This window comes from Sus scrofa, chromosome 14, assembly GCF_054392235.1.
Source record: "Sus scrofa isolate SSC_HxYL_T2T_F1_AM1 chromosome 14, Sscrofa_HxYL_maternal_Yorkshire_Landrace_v2.0, whole genome shotgun sequence".
Classification (NCBI taxonomy): domain Eukaryota; kingdom Metazoa; phylum Chordata; class Mammalia; order Artiodactyla; family Suidae; genus Sus; species Sus scrofa.
In genome coordinates, this window is record NC_139396.1 from 151,400,321 (window position 1) to 151,410,149 (window position 9,829).

A 9,829-nucleotide genomic window follows, 5' to 3' on the forward strand; every position below is an offset into this window, starting at 1 on the left:
ACAAAAGACAAAAAAAAAAAAAAAAAAAGAATTAGCTTAGTAAACAGAACCAAAGAGCATCCATGACTGCATAAAAGAACCTCCTAATTCTTAGAGGTAAAAATCAGAAACAGACTGCTCCCTGTATTTTACAGAATTAGTATATAAATAATTCAAAGCCTAGACAGACCTCTTAAGTTACAGGGCACTGATTGTAAAACAGTAAGACCCTGAGACCTGAAATGGGGTCAGTTTGATAGAATTTGATCAATCTGAGAACCGTGACCTCACAAAACTCACTGAGCCTTCCCAATACAAAGCTAATCTTTAACCTTCACCCTTCCTCCCCAAGATGAAGCTACTCATCTTTACTTGACTGAAGCCCGTGCCATAAAATTACCTGGAACCTTGCAAGGGAAGACATGCAGCTTTCACCGCCTCTAAACCCCCAACTAAATCAAATTTCCCCAAGGAATAAGCACCAAATCTAAACAGACAGGAGCCAGCTTATATTCCAAAGGGATGACTTCCCACCTCATTTTACTGCACTTTATTTGTGCAGATATTGGGCTTTTTATAAACTGAAGTTTTACTGCAACTCTGAGTCAAACAAGTCTATCGGCACCATTTTTCCAACAGCATTTGCTCACTTCCCACCTCTCACATTTCGGTACTTCTCAAAATATTTCAAACCCTCCACCAACAAAAAGATTATGGCTTGCTAAAGGCTCAGATATTTAGCAGTTTTTGGCAATAAAGTATTTTTTATTTTTTTTTTTTTTTGTCTTTTTGCTATTTCTTTGGGCCGCTCCCACGGCATATGGAGGTTCCCAGGCTAGGGGTCGAATCGGAGCTGTAGCCACTGGCCTACGCCAGAGCCACAGCAACGCAGGATCCGAGCTGCGTCTGCAACCCACACCACAGCTCACGGCAACGCCGGATTGTCAACCCACCGAGCAAGGGCAGGGACCGAACCCGCAACCTCATGGTTCCCAGTCGGATTCGTCAACCACTGCGCCACGACGGGAACTCCCCAATAAAGTATTTTTTAACTAAGGTATGTTCATTGTTTGTTTGTTTGTTTTTCAGGCATAATGCTACTACACATTTATCAGACTACACTACAGTATAAACATAACTGTTTTCTTTTTTTTGTTTTGTTTTTCAGGGCTGCACTTGCAGCATATGGAAGTTCCTAGGCTAGGGGTTGAATCGGAGCTGCACTGACAGCCTACACCACAGCCACAGCAACGCCAGATCCAAGCTGCGTCTGAGACCTACACCACAGCTCACACCACTAACAAGGCCAAGGCTCGAACCTGCATCCTCATGGATACTCGTCGGGTTCATAACCCACTGAGCCACGACAGAAACTCCCTAAATATAACTTTTACATGCACTGGGAAACAAAAAATTTGTGTGATTCACTTTACTGCAATAGTCATTTATTGCAGTAGTCTAGAGCTGAATCCATAATGTCTCTGAGTTGTGCTTATGTGCACTTTTGGAAGACTAAGAAGTCCAAAGACTGACACATAACTTTACATAAGACTTAAGCTATCAAAAGGAATACACTTACTGAAGATTCTTTATTCATTGTACTATCTCAAGAAGCCAACAATTAATTATCTTAGTTAATCTGCAACCTGAACTCAATGACAGCCTATGTTAGAAACAGAACTCTTGCTGATTAAGACAGATTAACAACAGATTACACACCAAAGACAACACAGCAAAAGAAACTATCTGAACTAAAGCTGGGGGCAGGGGGGAGGGGGGAGGGTTGCCAAAAAACTGAAAAAGACAATGAACAGAGCCTCATGACTTAGTATACAATAACGAGTGGCCCTAACATATGTGTAACTGAAGGGCATGGGACAGTAATTCTGAAAGTATATATAATAAACGATAATGGTCCAAATTTAACAAATTCTAGAACCCAAAAATCCAAGAAACCCAAAGAACACTAAAAAGAATAAACACAAAGAAAACCCTACCCTCCCGAAAAACATCACAATCAAATTAAATTTGATTTAGTGAAAGATAAAGTAAAAAGCAGCCACAAAAAAGGACACATTACATCAAGACACACAAAAATAAGACTATTCAGGCATTTATTATAGTAAATAAAGAGAATTAATGTACACCAGAAGACAATGCAAAGACATCTTTAAAGTGAAGAAAGGAGTTCCCATCATGGCTCAGTGGTTAACGAATCTGACTAGGAACCATGAGGTTGCGGGTTCGATCCCTGGCCTTGCTCAGTGGGTTAAGGATCTGGCATTGCCGTGAGCTGTGGTGTGGGTTGCAGACGTGGCTCAGATCCCAAGTTGCTGTGGCTCTGGTGTAGGCCGGTGGCTACAGCTCTGATTTGACCCCTAGCCTGGGAACCTCCATATGCCTTGAAAGCGGCCCTAGAAAAGGCAAAAAGACAAAATAAATAAATAAATAAAGTGCTGGGGGGGGGACGACAAGAAAAAACAAGACTGTCAATCTAGAACTCTTCCTCCAGCAAAAATATCCTTAGAAAATGAACGTAAAGTATTTTTGCAGACAAACAAAATCTGAATAAATTCAAAGCCAAATCACTTAGCAAATATCTTCTCTAATTCTTTCACCTGTCTTTGGGCTGAATGAAAATCTTTGCTTTTTATATAAACAAAGTCATTACTTTTTCACCTTTATAAGCTTTAGGAGCTTTGAGAAGTCCTTCCCTGTCCCTGGAGAAAGGGCTTCTTCAACACAGCCTTCCATTAATTTCAAAACTTGTCCTGGAGTTCCCATCATGGCTCAGTGGTTAACGAATCCGACTAGGAACCATGAGGTTGCGGGTTCAGTCCCTGGCCTTGCTCAGTGGGTTAAGGATCCGGCATTGCCATGAGCTGTGGTGTGGGTGGCAGACTCAGCTTGGATCCTGTGTTGCTGTGGCTCTGGTGCAGGCCGGTGGCTACAGCTCCGATTTGACCCCTAGCCTGGGAACCTCCATATGCCGAGGGAGCGGCCCAGGAAAAGGCAAAACGACAAAAAAAAAAAAACCTTGTCCTTTCACATTTAGACCTTTAATGATCCACATTTCATCCTATCTGTGGTGTTACGTTTGTTTTCTTCTCCATACACTGAGCCATTCTTCCTAGCAATATGACTCCTTTCGGGGGGGGGGGTGTCTTTTAGGGCTACACCTGTGGCATATGGAGGTTCCCAGGCTAGGGGTCAAACCAGAGCTGTAGCCACTGGCCTACACCACAGCCACAGCCACAGCAACACAGGATCCAAGCCACCTCCATGACCTACACCACAGCTCACAGCAATGCCGGATCCTTAACCCACTGAGTGAGGCCAGGGATCAAATCCGAATCCTCATGGATACTAGTCGGGTTCATTAACCACTGAGACATGACGGGAACTCCTCTCTGGTGATTTATGATGCCCCCAGAATCTTAAGTCCTGAACATATACAGGCCAGTTTGTTCCCTTAGTCTATTTTTATGTTCTTGCACTTATACTAGTATTACTATAGTCTTGAAATAGTATCTTAACTCCTGATAAGGAAAGCCCCCATCCGAAGCAAATCTTCAGGACTGATTTAGCTAGCTATTCAGACCTTATCCCACCTGCCATATAAATTTTAGATCTAGATTACTGCTTGTCAGACAAACCACATGGAATTTTGATGGCAGTTTAATCAAATGTGTAGATTAAAATGGAGAAAACTAACATTCTTATGACAATAAACAATCTTATCCCAGGGGCATGGAAAGTTTTCCCACTTTTTCACATCCCTTTCTAGCTTGTTTTTGAAGTTTTCTCCTTAAAGATCTGAAGTATTTGAAAGTTAATTCCTAGAGACTATAATGTTGCTATTATCATACACAGTACTTACTTTTGATTACCTTTACTAGTTGATTATTGCTAGTGTAGTAAATGCTACTAATTCAAGTTGATCTTAAATCCAACTCTGCCAAACTCTTACTAGTTCTAACAGTTTCTCTTGTTTCTAATGGTTCACCTAGGTAAGTGATGTTACCTGAAAATCATCAGTTTTATTACTTCCCTTCCTGTCCTTTATTTTTCCCTTCTAAAGTGTTAGGACTTTCTTACCATGTTAAACAGTAACAGAGGTGGAGGGCATCCTTATCTTGCTACTGATCTTAAAGTAAATGTACCTCAAGCTTCTCTATTAGGTACTTCTTATTTGCTGGAGGTTTTTGGTAACGACCATTTTCCAGTTATCTTGTATTCTAAGCTTGTGGAGAGTTTTTATCATACATGGGTGCTAGCTTCTATCAAATGATTTTATGGTTTCAAAATAATGATTTTTCTCCTTTAATCTATTAAGGAGGTAAATTACATTAACAGATAAATAAATGTTGAACCATATTTACTTAGGATTTGTAAAACAAACCCTACAGATCATGATTCTTTTAACACACTGTGGGATTTGATGAGCTAGTATTTTGTGTAGGATTTTCCTATTTATGCCAATAACTGAACAGATGTATAATTTCTTCCTATGGACCTGACCTAGTTTGGGATTCAAGAAGATTTCACTAACTTCATAAAATGAGCTTGGCGCCTCTCTCTCTTTTCTATTTCCCAGAACAACTTGTAAAAAGGAATTGTTGTTTAAAAGTTCAGTGCAATTCACTTGTAAGATTACCTCTATCCAGAGTTTTTGAGAGAGGAGGTTTTACCATTTCAGTTTATTAAATATTTATTAGTCAGCTGAAGCTATCTATTTCTTCTGATACCAACTTTCTTGGTTTGTAGTTTTCTAAGAATTTATACATTTCCCCTAAGGCTTTCAAATTTATAAACCTATAGCAACTCCTAAAATCCTTTTTTAAACGTATCATGTTTGTAGTAATTTCCCATTTATCACTTATTTCATATGCATCTTTTTTTTTAAATCAGAGGTCTGTTTAGCTTATTAATCTTCAAAAAAAACCCCAATATTTTGGTTTGGCAAATCTTTGTTCCTAATTTTACTAATTTCTGCTCTTAGCTTTATGATGTTTTCTAGAACTATTCAAAAGAACTTTGTTGAAGCACTAAAGCAAGCTTCCTCCAGCATTTAGATAAGCTGTCCTGCCACTCTATCCCTGGTCTGGTTTCACCACTGAGCCTTCAACAGACAAACTATGATACAATCATTACTCTCGTGTGCGCACAATATGGGGGAAAAATAACCACAGACAAATCTTACCAATCATACCTACATGAGTGTTTTTGTCTAAAGCAGTATCTCAAAGGCAAATAAAATTAAGTGCTTGTTCAAAAAAAAAAAAAATATGTAAGGCTCTGACTGTGTATCGGCAGCAAGGCAGATATTTTCTCTGCACAGCTAATTGGACAATTAGTGGTTCAGCTTGATAAAATTAGTAACTAGAAATGAAATCTCCAGTTGCTTTACCAGATGTCATTCAAAACTTGCATTATTAATAGGAGAGAAAAATCTGGCTGTGACGATCTATTTTCACAACCACTACCCTCCAAAAAACCCCACTTAAAAAGCAAAAGCACTCTTTTTTCTAGCTGTGGAAGCATACAACAACTGTGAAGACAGTTTCAGTTACAAAACAGAGTTTGGTCCTAAATCTTTCTGCCTGCAACTGAGAGTTAAGGCAGATCACTAACATAAAGTTCAACATTCAACATAACCTTGGACTTGGTCACACACCGAATGGCTTATTCTTACCAGTGTAGGCTTTGAAAAAGTAATTTTATACATTATTAACTTCAAAACTGATGTCGCAGCTCCCGCTGCACTGGTGTTACTCAAGAAGCAACTCCTACATTTCCCTAGCAGGATGCAGAAGGCGTACACTGGAGGAAGAACGAAGTGTAGAACAGGTCAACTTTCTAATTTCTGACTTGTTTAACGCAGACTGGCTAAAAGCACAGGAACACAAGTCACCAGGTTTCTTTTTCCTCTGGCTGCAAAAAACGAATGAAGGCCTCTCCCTAACGAAATTAAGGCAGCCTTATTTTCCTTTCTTGTTTGAAAGTGAAACTTAAGGGAGAATGGAGAAGAAAAGAGCTTCCTAACGTTGAGAGATAGCCAGTTGTGATACGATCGCGTTTGTAGGAGAACTTGGGGCAGTGTGCACAATCAGACTGCTCCTCTAAGCCAGGTAATACAAGAAGCCAGGGCCGCTTCAGAGCTGGCCGCAGACACCAAGCGAATGGGGGAGGGAGTCGGGGAGGGGAGGAGAGACCCAGGCCAGAAACAAAGGAAGCGGGGCTGGCCGAGGGGGTGGGTTCGACGTCCGAGCGGGGAGGAGAAAAGCTAAGGCTGCTGGCGAAAGGCTGGACTCACAGAACTTGGAGGTGGAGGTGTTGATGTTGATGGTGGAGCTGGGGGTGGGGGCGGGGGCCGCCTTAGCCACGGCGGCGGCCGCGTCGCAGCTCTTCAACATCATGATCACCCCATTGGCCTCCGGCGGTGGCGGAGGCCCCATCGGGAGCCCCTCCTTGGGGCCTTTCCTGTCCACGGAGACCGCAGGCATCGTCAGCAGCTGACCCGCCGGAGGCTCTCGGGCAGGAGCTGGGATCGAAGAGGGGGGCGGCGGGGGTGGCGGGGGCTGCCGGAAGCCGTCCACGGCGGCCTCCCAGTTGTTGTGGTTCTGGTCGTCCATCATCGCCTCGTAGCTGCCCCCCTCCTCCTCTTCCATGCTTTCCTCCATCCTGCAGGCCCCCAGCACCCGCCTGCCTCACAGGCACCTGCCGCCTGTCTCAACCCCGGCCGGGGGAGGGGGGGGCACCGCAGCCTCCTCGAGCTCACATCGCCGAGGGCCGGAACGGGCACGGCAGGGAGGGCAGCAGTGCACCGGGGCTCTCCGTCTCCACCGGGCCGACTCTTACAGACAGCGCTGACCGCGGTGGTCGGTCGCTCCCGGGCTCAGTCTGGGGAGAGGCAGCCGTAAAGCGGCAGCGCCCCTCACGACATTTTACAGCAGCTTCCAACAGGCAGTTGGAAAGGGCAGCTGGGGGAGCGGCCCAGGAGGGCACGTGGCGCGAGGAACCAACCGCGAGAAAGCTAAGCAAAAAGGGGCGGGCGCTGTGCGTCACCTCCAAGCAGTAGAGCCTCTGCTGGCCACGCGCAGAGAGTGACTGGGAGACCAGTCAGGAGGAGGATTCGCCGCCCCCGCCCCCGGCCTACCCTCACGTGATAGAGGAGTTTGGCTGCGCACGCGCGTTCTCAGTTTGGTTACCTGGACGACGGGGGGTCCAACTGGCTGCTGAAGATGCGCCCAGAGACTCCCCGCTGGTTCGTGTAACCCAGGCTCAGCGTCTTGGTGGTGTTTTTCTTTGGCTCTCCCGAAATGCCGAGCCTTCGCACCGCAAAGGGCCTCGCAGCCCGGCCTTTGCCTGACTACGGAACTCGCAGGCCATTAGAGACTCGGGGTCTCGCGCTATAAAACGGATGGGTCTGGCCTGGGCGGCCTTTGCTCCCAGGCCTCAGCCCAAGTGATCCAAACCCTCAAAATCAAGAGTGACAACCGAAACAGCAGGGTGGCTTAAAAAAATTAATGCGTTTGAGCTATTAGTGGATTTTTTTAAGTTCCTTAACTCTGCGTACCTGAGGCCAAAAAATTTACCAAAAATGCCACTCTCCGTATGCTGGTCACAAATCTCACTATGAATTTGAGGTTATGTTATGAGAGTCTTGAAGGACAGATAAAGACTATGTAACTATTGTAATTTCTTTGATTTCTCTGAATTCTCAAATTATAGCAATAGCTGTATATTATGTGACAATATAGGTCGTAATTGTTTATTGTGAAAATCATTCTCATTGCTGGTGATAAGGTGGCCTAGAAAAACCCTTTATTACATTTAAGCATGTCTTTTATTTCCACAGATGTGAAGAATTACTTCAGAATTACTTCAGAAATTGTCTGTGATAGACTTCAGTGTCCCCATTTGATTCAGCTTCTCTACACATATTTTCCCCATATATTCTGTAAAATACTTAATGAAACATTTATAGCAATCGCTTATGATTTAACTTCAGACAATACGCCCTCATAATATTTAATGACAAAATTTTGGAATCAGCACACTTTTTTTAATTATCCAGGCTTGGAACTATACTAATTCTCTGGCCTTGGGACATTTGGTGAATATGAAAAGAAAAAAAAATTTTTTCAAGTAAAAAACTATTGAATGAAATGCTAAGGAGACAAATATGTAACCTGAGAATTCTATGCCCAGCAAGAAAAGGAAGCAGAATGACCAATTATAGTCTTTTTCAGATGAACAACCCGATAGTTTGTCATCCATAGACTTTCTAGGTGGGTGAGTGGGAATAACTAGATTAAGTATGCAAGGAAGATACAAGAGTCATAAATATATCCCTAATAACATGGTCATAAAATACTTGAAGCAAAAGTTGACAAAAGAAAGATCTACTGTCAGAGTAGGTGGTTTTTACATATTTAATAGTTGGCAGTGGGTTGAATAGTAGCTCCCCAAAAGATATGTTTATGTCTTAATCCCTGGAACTGTGAATTTTACTTCATTTGGAAACAAGGTCTTTCTCAGATGTGATTAAAGATTCTCACAGTAAAAATTAACATTGTAAATAAACTACAGTTTTTTTAATTAATAAAAGTTTAAAAGATCTTGAGGAGATCTTGGATCATCCAAGTGGGCCATAAAAGCAATGACAAGCATCCTTATTAGAGGAAAGAGGAGGGAGCTCTGAGACAGAAGAGAAGCAGAAGGGGAGGAGGAGGCAATGTGACCACAGAAGCAGAGGTGGAGTGATGCAGCCACACTCCCACCCCAAACACCAACAGCCTCCCGAAGCCGGATGAGACCTAGAGCCTCCAGAGAGAAGGCAGTCCTTCTAATGCCTTTATTTCAGACTTCTAGCTTCCAGATCTGTGAGGGAATACCTTTCTGCTGTGTAAAGCCACCCATTTGTGTTAATTTGTTACAGCAGCCACAAGAAACTAATACTTAGATCAAAGGGACCAAAAAATCTTTAGGGGACTAGAGGATTTAAATAATACAACTACTCAAGCTCAGTTTAATGAATACATACAGAACACTGCACTCAACAACTGCAGAACATATATTCTTATCAAGAATATGTGAAACGTTAACAAAAACTGAACACACTGGGTCATAAAGCAAGTCTCTCAATGTGTGTCTAAGGATTGGTGCCATAGCAACCACATTCTCTGTAGTTGTTAGAAATCAGTAACCAACAGACAGTAATCCCCATATTTCTACTCTTCCAATCAACTCGTGGGTCAGAAAATCATAATAGAAATTAGGAAACATTTAGAACTGAAGAGATTGGTACTATCCCAGAAATAACACTTCCATCTGGTAATCCAGGGGTTTTTACACAGCATGCTGGTGAACACTGAACCCTTGACATGTATGCTGCCAAAATGATCAATACAAGACATTCATTTTAGCTGTAATTGGTTAAACAAACCATTACGGAGAAAATCTAATGATGATTGAGCCAAAGCAATTACCAACAGGGTGCATCTTGCCATAAATAAGAAGCAGCACCACCTACTGAAGGGAAACAAATGAACATGTTGATAACTGGTTGATTTTATGGACATTATGAGACTTTATTATATTACACTTGAAAGCTTAATATATTTCAGTAGGTATTAACTTAAAATCTTTGGTGGTTTGTTCTGGGATGTGGAGATGGGAAATGACATTACTAGCAAATATTGACCCAACACTGGACAGTTACAACAGGTTAATAATTATTATTACAACCTTCCATAGTCTCAGATTCTAATCTATTTGTTTGGCTCTTTGGTTTGTTTATTTTCCACTAGCTATGAGTTTCACTAAAGCAGGATATATATGTGTG

The 9,829-nt window shown here is 42.4% G+C and overlaps 1 protein-coding gene across 3 annotated transcripts in view; it reads right to left on the reverse strand.

Moving 5' to 3' along the window:
- CACUL1 (CDK2 associated cullin domain 1) overlaps nucleotides 1-6,905 on the reverse strand; it is a 66,781-nt gene extending 59,876 nt beyond the window's left edge. For all 3 annotated transcript variants that reach the window (XR_014827037.1, XR_014827036.1, XM_003483565.5), the window contains exon 1: nucleotides 6,296-6,905. Coding sequence is in view for 1 of the 3 variants with exons in the window: in XM_003483565.5 (XP_003483613.3) it covers nucleotides 6,296-6,662 (367 nt within the window). In the remaining 2 variants the exon portion in view is untranslated. The remainder of the gene's footprint in view (nucleotides 1-6,295) is intronic.
- Nucleotides 6,906-9,829: the final 2,924 nt, after the last annotated feature.